This window comes from Dermacentor andersoni, chromosome 7 (assembly GCF_023375885.2).
Source record: "Dermacentor andersoni chromosome 7, qqDerAnde1_hic_scaffold, whole genome shotgun sequence".
Lineage (NCBI taxonomy): Eukaryota > Metazoa > Arthropoda > Arachnida > Ixodida > Ixodidae > Dermacentor > Dermacentor andersoni.
In genome coordinates this window covers 109,843,178-109,856,947 of record NC_092820.1, presented here as the reverse complement: position 1 = coordinate 109,856,947, position 13,770 = coordinate 109,843,178, and the positions used below count along the sequence as shown (strand labels likewise).

The window sequence follows — 13,770 nt, the reverse complement described above, 5'->3', positions numbered from 1 at the left end:
GTCTGTCTGTCTGTCTGTCTGTCTGTCTATCTGTCTGTCTGTCTGTCTGTCTGTCTGTCAGGTGGTCCAAATTTCGGAGTACCTTGACTACAGTGTGCCTCATAATCAGACCTCAGTTTCGGCACGTAAAATCCCATTTTTCTAAATTTTAGTCTAAATATCCTCTTACACTGACCAAGTAAGCCAAGTTGATAGGCAATCACGTAAGTGCTCGTGGTCGTGATCCTTCAGGGGTAGTTCTAGCTTCGTGATCTAACTCTTGTCAAGCCGTCGTCATCATACTTTCCAGCCCGACCCAGTGGCCCATGTTCAATAATAGCTTGGACCTAGGTATGTTGCTCACGGTCCTTAGGAGTTCGTAGCGATGGTTAAAAATGCCGCTAAAAAGATGCTCTGCGAAGAAGAGTTGGCAGAACAATGTCGTATACGTGCGGAAACGGCTCTACAACGCAGTAGTTTCACGCAACAATTCTCATTATATTCAGAGATATCCATAATCGCCGATTGCCCTGAGTAGTAAATGCCAGAGCGATCGGCGGGTTACCATCCTTCGTTCCCTTGGTAAAATAGAAGTCTCAGGCTATTTCAAAAAAAAAAAAAATTAAGTTTCGTTGCGCATATTAATGCGTCTCTGGTGCGTATACGTCACTTTTACCTGGTGAGGTTTCGCAGTTTTCTGTGACTTTATCTGACATATCGGCGAACTTGGCACAGCCTGAAACATGTTGACCAACAGCGGATAGCGAATGATGAAAAATTTGTAGAATCGGAAACAGATATCCTTGTTTTGTTCGGCCAAATGATGCATGATCAGTGTGTATACGTTATATCGCATGGGCAGTGTTTGCGGTTTTCGTGACGTCGCGTGATATGCAGGCGAAGTTCGGGCGGCCCGGTGCATTTTTGTCGAATTCCGGAGGGCTAGTGGCAAATTTGGAAAAGAAACAAATCGCAATAGCTTACTTTGGGTTGCCCGACACATTTTTGTCGAATCCTGGAGCACATTTTTGTCGAATCCTGGAGGGCTAATGGCAGATTTGGAAAAGAAACGAATTGCAATTGCTTCTCGTTATAGGGCCCATCGGTTTTACTTTCACCGTGCCCGTTCCCTTCGCGCGCAACGCTTCTTTTTCTTCACCAACTATGCACCTCGGAACAGTTTTGAAGAAGCCTGTGTTGGCAAAGAATAACGTCTACAATTGTTTACCAGAGCTCCACATGCGGAATCAGCCGAACAAGTATGTTATGTTTATGAGCACGTAACGTCAGTCTGAGTGATAACTGCCACTTAGCATTAGAATACTATGTGTGATATTTATTACGGACGCCGTCAGATAATTTGTCCCTCTGTTTTATAAAACCTTTTGTGCGTTTAAGTGCTCTGCCTGTCACATTATAATTAGCGGTACTACCATAGTGGTCTTTTTTCTTTGTCGGAAGAGGTCGGGAAGCAGTGTTGTCAGGAAATAATGCGTTGCACGGCGGATGAGCGTGGTAGACGATCTGTGTGTGCAAGTTCGCGCGCGACACGACTGCGTAAGGGCGACGAGCGAGGATGTGGCTATCGCGGTATACGCCATCGCTTGGTGGCAATCGCTGGACAGCCTGTTAGGGAAATTCATCACCCGTTGCTCATCGCCCGAAAGCACCTCGATGGACTTACCCGATTCAACGCTGACGGGTGGAGTACGTCCTTCGTGTGCGCTGTCACATTTCTCTCGTGCATTTGCTCGGTAAGCGCACCTGGAGTGCCTCGCGTGCTGAAGCCTAGAATCGGGAAAGCGCTCCCGATTCGGTCACTGACAACGAGCTATGTGAAAAAAAAAACGTGTTATTATAGTCCGTTCCAGACACAGCAATCAACACTGTGGAGGCTAGAGAGGCTTGTTGCAGTGGCTTCGGTCGCATTTGGTTCGACGTTTTATGACTGCAGTTGTGCGCAACTGTTTTTATATGGGCTCACTATTGAATGAAACATGTTTTAACCCTTAGAAACAAACACAAAGTAAGATACAGCTGTTGTGCTGTTCTAGATCATTTTTATTTTTATTGTTCTTTTCGGGTTTTTTTTATTTGCAACCCGTCGCGGGGAGTATCACGTGCCTGCTCGCGCGAGGCTGTTGGCTCGAAGCGAAGCATGGACGGAACACGCGGAGTGATAACATTTCTTGACCGAACTTCCCGCGTAATTTTCACAGCGTTGATTGCCATGCATGGAACGGAGTATAGTTTGAAGCGGGATATTTACGCTACGGCGTGTGTGCGTGTAACTTTTCGACCCGCAATACTGCTCCATTCCAGCAGTGTCTCCAAAAGCACTCAAGAGAGAGAGAGAGAAAGCTGACGACAGTAGCTAGCACTCCGACCAGTCGAAATGGAGTGGAACCTGCGAGCCCATCATTTGCCATTAAACACAGCCAAAGCACAAAACCAACCTTATCATGGCACCCGCTCGTCACATCTGTTTTGGCTACTGCTCGAATACATTGTCCTCTACTTTTATGTACAAACAAAACGCGAACACTAAAGCATGAAGCAGATTAAAAGCTGCACAGTCTGCATCGTACAGCTACGTAGCTGTACGATGGCTGTGGTGTATGTATGTACGATGGCTGTGGCGATGGACGTAGGTGTATGGGCTGTGGAACCCAAATTCGGCGTCTAATATGAAGTCTAGCGGGCATAACATGCACTGCCACAACTGCAAACGGAACTCTAAAGCCTTATGCTATTCGCGTTTATTTTCGGCAACTTCATCACACATGTACAAACCATACTTGCCAATTCTCGAAGAGCTGCAGTTTCTAGTCACCAAGAAGCCGTCATCTACAGCTCGTTACAGTACCTATTAAAGCTCAAGTACTACAGTCTACTTACGCACTTATATTACGTAGTTTACAACTTGGTTCGACCATTTTCAACCAAGGCAGCGCGCGCTGAGAGCTGAGTCTCCGAATGAAACGTATCCATTTCTCCGTTGCAACTATGCAGGTGAAGCAGCTGCATTCTGTGCAAAACCTCACCCTGGCGGATGCGAGACTAGAAAGACTGGAGGCTGGAGACAACGAAACTACGAATTGGATGCGTTTTACTATGACATCAGTTCGAGGGCGTGCAAGTCTTTTAAGTTCTGTGGACCCCCAGCACCACCAGACTCAAACTTATTCACCAGCCTGTCGATGTGTCTCATGGAATGCGAGTAAGTTTCCTATAATGAGAAGTTCATCACGAAATAAGTAACCATCATCCACATTGTTATGAATATAAAAGCTTACTTTATCCAAATTCTAACACGATCCGTCGTTAAGGAAACCTATCTAGTTGAACCTTCACGTGTAGTTAAAAATAAGTTGGTTCTCTCTATGCTGTTCAAGTAGAGCCACAATGCAAACAATGCGACAATGAAATTCAGCGCAAACTTAGTAACCTTCTCGTTTCGGCGTAATTTTTTTCGCTTTGCAATTTTTTATAAAATGTAGTATCACAAGCGTCTGTGTAATAAACTAACCGGTGTAAATAAACTAGCTAACGACCAGGTCATCCTTCCGAATTCACTATGCAGCATTTATACTCCCCTAAAATTTTTCTCATTGTGTAACAAGAGAACGGAACGTACTGAAAGTTTCCAATATCATGAATCGGTTATGAGGGGGTTAGCTAACACTGCATAAGTACGCACGTGTTCGTTGGTGTACTTTTTATATTGCACTACTTCTTTCGTTGTATAGTTGGCGCTTAACGCATACCCTATAAATATCTTGGACAATTCGTTGCCAATTTCTTATTGGTACCACAGCGCAGAATGAGCAATGAAGGTCATGTGTTAACTACCATCCGAGGCAGCCCTATTTTTGGTAACAGGCAGTCGGCTCATCAGGAACTGCCACCAAAGTAGAATTCAAGCTCTCATAGCATCACAATTTTTTTTTTGCAAACGGTTCTAAACTATCGCTAATTAAGTACAGTACAGTGATCAGCAAGATCTTGCTATTCTTAAGCTGGTATCTCTTGCTCCTTCTGATCTTTCTTGCATTCCGGTAATATTTAGAGAATCGCGGTTAACGATTAGTTGAAAGCTGATAGCTTATTAGTGTAGACAGCCTTCCCAGCTTCGTATAACGAGTTATTGCATTATAGTCGTGATGGCGTACAAATAATACAGACGATCTTAGTAAACAGTCCTAAACAACGAGGCTCCATCGGCGATATCACACCGATAGCGACAACGGTAGTCGTCGTGATGAGAGGACGAGCAGATAAGCGAACGGACTAGGCAAAGCCAGCTTATATAATTTACATTCTCCTGCAGTAAAAAAATACTTGTAGATTTCCATAAGTCAAACAAAACTCTTGACCTATATCAGTGCGCCTTTAGAGAAGGATGGTCTACAAGTGAACACCACGTACGCATAGAAGCAAACAATGCTGATCTCATCATGCACAAGCAATATCTCTTATCCGTGTTTGTCGGTATGGTAAAGGCGTACCATACGACTTGGCGCTACGGCATTCCTGCGCGACCTGTCGACGGTACGCATCCGCAACAATATTGTTACGAAGAGTTGCGAAGAAATAGTTTTATTTACAGGAGAATTGGACGATGATCGTAGCGTTATCGTAGCGCAGCCAGGGCTCTCTAACTCCTCGTTCTCTTCGTCTTCTCTTCTCTTGTCCGCGCCTTTCGTATCCGTTACATTTCCCCGCAAGCAGACGAAGCCCGTAGGGCGAGTCAGGATGGACAAGCAGGGTAGAAAGGCTTCAGGCGAGCAATATGAGTCAGCTGAGTTCTGCTTGATCGCCGACCATTGCAAAGGAGGCGAGCTATGACGTAAGTGAGTTCGCTCAGGCGGTCCACAACTACAAATGGGCCTGAATTTTGTGACAAGAACTTTTGGCACAATCCACGCTAGCGTTGCGGCGTCCAAAGAAGGACCAAGTCACCTTTTTCCAACGATACTTGTACGTGACGGTCGTCGTACCGCTCTTTCGAGCGACTTTGCGAGGCCAGAGTACGAAGACGAGCTATTCGACGGGCTTCTTCGGCGAGACACAATGTCTTCGATACAGAATCGTCACTGTGCAGTACGAAGGGTAAGAAAGTGTCCAGAGGGCTTCGCGGTAACCTTGCATACAGGAGATGAAATGGGCTATAGTTCGTGGTTTCGTGTTTCGCCGTGTTGTAGGCGTAAGTGATGAATGGAAGCACGTCATCCCAGTTCTTATGATTGGAGGAGACGTACATGGCAAGCATGTTGGTCAGCGTTCTGTTTGTCCTTTCAAGGAGGCCATTGGCCTGTGGATGATACGGCGTGGAATGACGGAACTGTGAAGTGCACAAACGAAGTAGCTCTTCAATGGCATCAGCAGTGAACTGGCGACCACGGTCGCTGATGATGACACGTGGCGGGCCATGACGAAGGACCACGGAACGCAGCAGGAAGACCGCCACGCAAGCAGCGGTGGAAGACGGTATGGCTGCAGTTTCTGCATGCCGTGTAAGATGGTCTACGCAGACAATTATCCAACGGTTCTTGTTGTTAGATAACGGCCTACTTGCTCGAACGGCGTACTGGGTGGTGTCAGTGGCCGAAGGGGACCCGGCGCTGCGGTGGTCGGTCGCTTGTGACGTTGGCATGTTTCACAACTAGCGACATAGCGCTTGGTTGTTTCGTACATCTTGGTCCAGTAAAAGCGTTCCTGCGTGCGGTGCAGCGTTCGTACGAAGCCGAAATGGCCGGATGTCACATCGTCATGCATAGCGCGTAGAACGTCGGAGCGGAGACTCTCGGGGACAACAAGCAGAAAACGCGCTTCATGCCCGGAGTAATTAGTTTTGTAGAGCAATTTATCACGGACAGTAAAGCGACCGCTGCCTTTAGAAGTACGCGCGGCGACAAAAAGCGGATCGAGGGTAACATCATTCCTTTGTTCTCGCTGAAAGTCTGCCGCGTCAGGGAACGTAGAAGTAACAGCAGCGAGACAGTCGTCAAAATTCGCAGCATCGCAGTCGGTAGTCGCAAGAGGAATCCGAGAGAGGCAGTCTGCGTCAGCGTGACGACGGCCACTCTTGTACGAGACCACAAAGTCGTATTCCTGGAGGCGCAGCGCCCAACGTGCGAGGCGACCAGAGGGATCACGCAAACCGACCAGCCAGCACAAAGAATGATGGTCGGTGACAATCTTGAATGGTCTACCGTAAAGATAACACCGAAACTTTTGTATGGCGAAAACGGCTGCCAGGCATTCCTGTTCCGTAACCGTATAATTGCGTTCAGATTTGCTCAGGCAACGACTGGCATATGCGACAACATGTTCTGCGCCACTGTGACGTTGTACAAGCACCGCTCCTATCCCGATTCCACTAGCATCAGTGTGAACTTCAGTCGGGCAAGATGTATCGAAGTGACGCAAGAGAGGTGCTGACGTTAGTATAAACTTCAGTTGAGAGAATGATGCGTCACACTCTGGTGTCCAAGTGAAGGATGCATTTTGTCGCAAAATATTTGTCAATGGGTAAACCATGTCGGCAAACCGGGGAACAAAACGACGAAAATACGAACATAGGCCAATGAATGAGCGGAGTTCTCGTGCTGACTGCGGTGGTTTGAAGGAGCTCACCGCTTCAATCTTACGAGGATCGGGTCTGACGCCATCCTTGTCGACTAAGTGTCCCAGGACCAGTGTTTGACGTTCGCCGAACCGACACTTTTTTGAGTTTAGAATCAGTCCAGCTTTCTCAATGCAGTCGAGAACGAGGCTGAGGCGTTCGTTATGTTCTTCAAACGTGCGGCCAAAGATTACAACATCATCGAGGTAACACATACATATCTCCCACTTTAGACTACGTAGTACTGTGTCCATGAATCTTTCAAATGTGGCAGGAGCATTGCAAAGGCCAAAAGGCATAACATTAAATTCGAATAGGCCATCTGGAGTCACGAAAGCAGTCTTTTACATGTCGGCAGGGTCCATAGGTATTTGCCAATACCCCGATCGCAAATCAAGTGTTGAGAAGTAAGAAGCAGCGTGTAAGCAATCAATGACGTCATCGATTCGCGGTAGTGGATAGACATCCTTCTTCGTCACTGCGTTTAGATGTCTGTAATCCACGCAGAATCTCCAGGAGCCATCTTTTTTTCGGACCAGGATTACTGGGGCTGCCCATGGACTAGATGACTCTTGAACGACACCTTTGTTCACCATCTCCTTGACTTGCTCTGCAATAACTTTGCGCTCGGACGATGACACTCGGTAGGGCTTCTGGCGGATGGGGTGTGCTGAGCCGGTATCTATTCTGTGACGAGCGCGGGACGACGGTAAATGAAGGGGTGCATCTCCATGCGTGAAGTCAAATGCAGCCTCGTCCCTGGCAAAGACCTGTACTAGTGCTTGCCGTTCGGATGTACCGAGAGCCTTGCTGATCATGCCAAGCATTAGCTCTTCAGAATGGTGATTATCGCAAGGAGAGCAAGCTTTAGAGACGTCCGTAGTTAGTGCCGCTATTGAGCTACATGCGGCTTTATCGAAGAGAGCGATTTTCATACCGCGAGGAAGGACAACCGGCGTGGCGGAACAGTTCAGCGCCCACAATGTGGCGACTCCTTTCGTCATGCACACGACAGAACAGGGCACAAGTAAATCTTTTTAGCACAGTTTATGCGGAGAGGCCTTACTACAAGGTCAGCACAATCAGCGTCAACAGCAGTTGCAGAAACAGGAACGGGCGTCAGGCACCACGATGGTGCAATCACTTCATCAAGAACACTGAGTGTGTCTGTGTCCCTTCCTTCGCCACGCGAGCTTTGTTCGGAATGTGCTGATATAAATAACTTGTTCAGTGATATTTCGCCACAACTACAGTCCACGGAAGCGCCGCACTGTTCAAGAAAATCGATACTAAGATTAACATCCCGCGAACAACAAGAAAGAACAAGGAATTCCGACACAAACACATTCCTAGCCAACAAAACACTCACAGCGCAAACAACAAGGGGATGAAGCCACTGGCCGCCTACTCCACGAAAGGTAATACCGTCGTTCCAAGAAAACACAACTTTGTGGCCTGGACGGTTTTTGAAAGCGAGGCTTATCACAGACACAGTCGCCCCAGTATCAACTAACGCCATGGTCGGTATTCCGTCAATCGAGACATTCACTTTGTTTTTGTACATCACAACAGGCAGAGGTATTTCTTGCAAAGACCGTCCGGCGACCACACCTCCATTGGCTGCGGATGCTAGTTTCCCGGCGGCGGTGAGGAAGAATGGCGCCGAGGAGACGGAGAGCGACGGGGACGCCAATTTGGTGGCGTCAAACTCCGCTCAGATGCTGGCGAATCGCTGCGTCTGGTCTCGTGTGAGAAGTGGTCCCTTGGAAGCAAATCGGTCGTCCGTAGGTCATATGAAGTACGGGTTCTAGGTGGCGAGAACATCGATGGTGTCCTACGTGATTGACGGGCCTGGCGACAATACCGAGCTATATGGCCTGTGGAACCGCAGTTGTAGCACACGGGAGGGTCGCGGTTCACAGCGTCTTCCTCGAAACGAATGGTAGACGGCTGCGGGCGGCGAGAAAGTTCGCGGTCATGTGGATAACGTGTGTCTGTTGCTTGCTGAAATCCGTTATATCTTTCATAAGTCGCGTCGTGGTAGTAGGGTCGGTGCTGTTCTTGTCGCGGCCTGACAGAAGTCGCAGGGCCTCGGGAGTAAAAACGCGGCTGCTCTCGTTGTGGCCGAGCGTCATAAGTAGGGCCTCTGTCGTAGAGACGTGGCTGCTCTCGGGGCGCGAGTTCATAATCCTCAGTGCCCCTTGCCGCAGGATACGGGGAGAAGGATGCCACGTTTGGCTCAAAATCTGGTGGTAGGCGGAAGCTATGAGTGCCTGGATGTGTCACTTGCGCGTGCAGGCTCAGTTCTTCCCGAACTATTTGTCGGATCGTTGATGCAAGATCAAGGGGCTGGTTGCTGTCCACGCTTGCAACTGTCGTCACATTGGCTAGCCTGCCAAACTTCGGCGTTATGCGCCTCGTTTTCAGTTGCTCGAAAGTGCGACAGTGCCGAATGATGTCAGCGACGGAAGCCAGGCTGTCTTTTGCGATGAGGAAATTGTAAGCATCCTCGGCAATTCCTTTCAGGATGTGCCCGACTTTGTCTTCCTCGGACATTCCAGAGTCCACCATCCTACACAGTTTTATTGCTGCCTCAATGTAGGTCGTGCAGGTTTCGCCTGGTATTTGCGCACGTTGCAGTAGCGTCTGTTCTGCCCTTTTCTTTTTCGTCGCGGAGTCGCCGAATCGCTCTTTGATTTCCGAAACAAATCTTCTCCATGTTGTGAACGTTTTTCCTCGTGGTTGTCGAACCACAACAACGCACTATCCGTAAGAAAGAACACGACGTTAGAAAGCTGAGAAGCGCTGTTCCACCTGTTGGCGGCACTCACCCGGTGATAATGGATGAGCCATTCCTCGGCGTCTTCGTCCGATCTCCCGGCGAAGGGATGCGCATCTCTTAGTTGCAGAACAGAACTTGTCGGGGCAGCAGTTGGAATGGGCCGTTGTTCATCTGCGTCTTGGGACATGTTCAGCTCCGGTGAATGCGGTGGGAGTCCAGCAAGGCGACGGCTCCGTCGAAGAACTTGTGGTTCAGCCTCCGTCTTCGGGTGTCGATTACCCAGCACCTTCCACCACAACTGTTACGAAGAGTTGCGAAGAAATAGTTTTATTTACAGGAGAATCGGACGATGATCGTAGCGTGATCGTAGCGCAGCCCGGCCTCTCTAACTCCTCGTTCTCTTCGTCTTCTCTTCTCTTGTCCGCGCCTTTCGTATCCGTTACAATATGTTAAGCGTTATAGAAAGTTACCTACAAAACGAAATTCGGGGTGAAGATAGGTAAAGCACTATCGCGTGGATCCATACAGGAAACTGGTGTACCTCTGGGAGGCGTTCTGAATTGCACGTTCTTCTTTGTTAAGATAAACACGCCTGGTGCATCATTACCACCAGTTATTTTTATTCCGTCCGCGTAGAGGACATACAAATAGGCTTCAAAATACTGCAACTTTACAGTGTGTGAGAGATAAGTACAACAGAACCTGAACAAAGTGCAAAGTGCCTTAGTCGGCAGACGAAAACGGGGTCAAACTGAACCTCCACATAAGTCGTGTTCCTTATACAAGGCACAAAGCGCTTGTTGCAGATCCCATTATTGAAATTCATAAACAACAAATACCAGTTAACAAAGAGTACACAATTTTAGGCATGATACTTAACTCTAAGCTTACTCTCATTCCATACATAAGTATGTCAAGGTGAAATGCCTAAATACATTAAACTTGCTAAAAAAGTTTCGCAGATATTACAAAACCTTCACCACCAGACCCTGGAGGATACAAACGAGCTCACTAGACTGACAACATACCAAGAAATCACTCACCACTACAGATTAAATCGAACACTCCCACCACCGCTCACGAAGACACAAGCGGCAATCACTCAGATTTTTGCAAACCAATGCAATCTCGCACCCAAGGAGACGTCATCTCATGTTCCCTGCCCAATGTGACGAACACTGTAAATATTGCGAGCAGCTAGAAACACTCCTGCACATCGTCATAGATTTTGCAAGCAAAATCTAGACTTGCCTCTTCTACTCCCTAAACCCAAGAGCAGTGGCAGACGCTGCTGTCGAGCTCCCGTATCTCGGACCAGATCATGTTTGTTGAGAGCGGGGTCGCAGCCAAGACGGCGCATTGATTCCCGTGAAGAGGGAACCACTTCTGCAAATCAAGCCATCCTTATGCTCATTAAAGATTTTTTTCTCTCTCTCATGGTTCACCTAAGAGACAACATCATGGTTGCTCCTTTTCCCCAAAACATACATCCGCAACACAACGCGCGCAGACGCAGATCTCGGGCTGTGGCAGTGCTCTGGAAGATCAAAGAATCGCCTCACACGGTCAGCTTTGTTGACGCGGCTCAGTATATGACCAAATCGGGTTTCGTCGCAACGGCAGTCAATCACGGTCACTTGCGCGGCCTGCATCAGAGGCTCCAACCCGGCTAGTGCGGAGCAGGCAGCGATCGCTTTGGCACTCCTAGACGAAGAGAGAACTAAAATATGCACTGACTCAAGGGTGACCGTCAGGGCATTTTCCTGTGGTTCCATCACCGAAGAAGCTCATGGAATCATCAACGTTAGAGTAATACGGCCACATACTATCACGTGTTTCCGGCACATCTCGACTCCTAGCTGGATTCCCTCCCGAACCTCAACAACATCACACACGTCCAAGCGTGGTACTAACCCACCGCGCGGACGCGAATGCGTGTCGAGGTCTTGTTGAACTAAGGCTTGTAGAGTTGAGAGGCATTCTTTCCACTTTTAACGAGGTAACGATGCACTACTACCTTCACAGCAGAGTCTGCTCTAACCCCCCCTCCCACGACAAACTAAACAGACCACAAGCTATCACACTGCGCATGCTTCAGACAGGATCGCATCCTAACTTGACTTTATTCCACTCCACCAATCCAGAAGCTTTTAGTCCGGACTGGTCGTGTTGTGGACAGGGAAGTAATTCAGAACACTTGCTCGGGGAACGCTGTCCAGAGAGCCCACGATGCGGTGGTGAGCCTCGGCTCTCTTGTACTAACGTGGGAGCGGCCGCGGCTTCTTCACCTCTCTGAAAAGGGGGCATCGGAGCCTCTCAGGACCATCTATAAAGTTCCTTGTCTGTCTGTCTGCCTGTATCTCTCATGGGGCAGCGACAGATAGCGTTTAATGAATCATCATTCGATCGCGATTAGATCCTTGCGTTTCAAGGGGGAGAGAGAGAATAAACTTTTATTGAGCCCTTAGGAAAGGTTGGTGCGCGCTGGCACCAGACGGGGTGGAACCTTCTTCTCAGGTCCCATATGCGTGCAGCAGTTCCTAGTCCCTAGCCGCCAGCGTGAGCTGGGTCGGTAGGCCGGGGCTGGACAACAAGGTCTCCCATTGCTCGGGGGGTTGGGGCTGGGGAGGAGGGGTGGTAGGGATAAGCTCTCTTAAGGCAGTGCTGCTTTTTGAAAACTTTTGCCTCTGACATATTTCAGTATATCGTTATTCTTTCACAATGTATTCTTCGTGTCAATAGCACACTTCATTATCCATAATTTTAACACATGTAGGTTTTACGTACTTTGCAACAACAGTATTTTAGGCACTTTACAGACCCGTCACATCCACCTCTAGTAATTGATCGCTTCACTTCCAACTCATTAACACTGGTTTGGCGCTCGTTGGCCATGCTGGCTCTTGCGCCACAAATCCCTGTATTATCACCCTCATCAAAAAACAAGAATAACGTTAAACAAGTTGAAACAGGAGAGGCGCTTTGCATGAGCCAAGTTTAAAGATTCTAAAAGCATGCACAAGCTATCAAAGAGAAAGAAATGAATCAAGAAAAAAATCTGTCTAGGGAGCCATACCACGTATCTCGCTGACGATGAAAGTATCAAATCATCTTCGCTAGAGTATATTCAAAAATCATACACTGCTTTTAACGCGATAGCGTTAAGGAGCTCGTGTCGCAGAAAAGCCGGTGCCGTCGGCGTCCGCGGCGTTGGCCGTGAGCGATAAATGACGGCAGGCACTTCATAAATAAAAAGCAACTTCCAAGATGGGCTGGGTGGGAATCGAACCAGGGTCTCCGGAGTGTGCGACGGAGACGCCACCACTCAGCCACGAGTTCGATGCTTGAAAGCGGTACAAAAGCGCTTCTAGTGAATGCGGTGTTGCCTTATAAACGTGCCGTAGAAAGTCATTCTGCGGTGTATATCGGTAATTATGAACAGGCTCGGTTACACGAGTAGCGAAGTGCCTTTCCGCTACATTTCTTCTGCGCTTTCCGCACACGCAGAGCCATCTTGCGGCAAACACAGAAGACCCCCTCCTCTCAATGTACAGCGCTGCCCCGACAGGTGGCGCGCCACGCGCGCATTGGGGCTGTGCGGGGACCGGTACGAGGCGCGTCGCGGCCCGGACTCCCTCTCCCCTGACGACGCTTCGCCGTGCTCCCTTACGGGTTGCAGAATCAAGCGTCCTTCCTTTCTATAGATCACTATCTGTCTATCTCTCTGCCCGTGCCGATCACGACGTTTGGCTGGCGTGCATCGTTTCCCCCTCCGAGACACCGAGTTCTTTAGTTCGTTCCGCTTGCTCAAGCGCACGTTTCGTGGCCGCGCCGAACGCTGCGTTGCTCGACGCTCACCGCGTGATTGGTGGGTGCAAAGTCCGATGCGGGCCGCCTCATAAATGATCGCTGCTGCCGTAGCGCATTGTGTTACACCCTTTGGCGGGTCGACGGGAACGCTGTCGCATTCGACTCTTAAAGGCGAAGCTTAAGCGTCCTCCAATTTTTTTAGTCTATATGCGCTTCCTAATATTGTATATTAGGAAGCGCGGCAGCAGCTTAGAATCAAGTGGCCTTCGTGTGGTATATGCCTGTATATCGAGCAGCAAGAACACCGCCCACGCAAAGCTAGTACAAGCCGCCGATTCTCAAAGCAGATCGCGTTCAAGATAATGGCTGCGTGACTGCGTGCGGCTGCGCCAGAGTTGTTGCGGAAGCGCAACGCCTCCCCCCTAACCTTCCCTGCCCTCTTGTAACATGCCCACGACAAAAGACAGCGCGCTTCCTCCCGGCTTTCCTCTCTTGCGCGAGGGAGATTGAGTTCCGATCGTCGTTGCCTCACCCTGGCGTGCTTTCACTCGCTCCTACAGCATACGGCGCG

The 13,770-nt window shown here is 48.9% G+C and overlaps 1 protein-coding gene across 1 annotated transcript in view; it reads left to right on the top strand.

Annotated features, from left to right (window-relative positions):
* Window positions 1-13,770, top strand: part of LOC126534649 (BPTI/Kunitz domain-containing protein-like) — a 50,627-nt gene that overhangs the window by 26,548 nt on the left and 10,309 nt on the right. Inside the window, exon 4 of the mRNA XM_072289093.1 lies at window positions 2,992-3,199. Coding sequence (XP_072145194.1) covers window positions 2,992-3,199 — 208 coding nt within the window. The remainder of the gene's footprint in view (window positions 1-2,991; window positions 3,200-13,770) is intronic.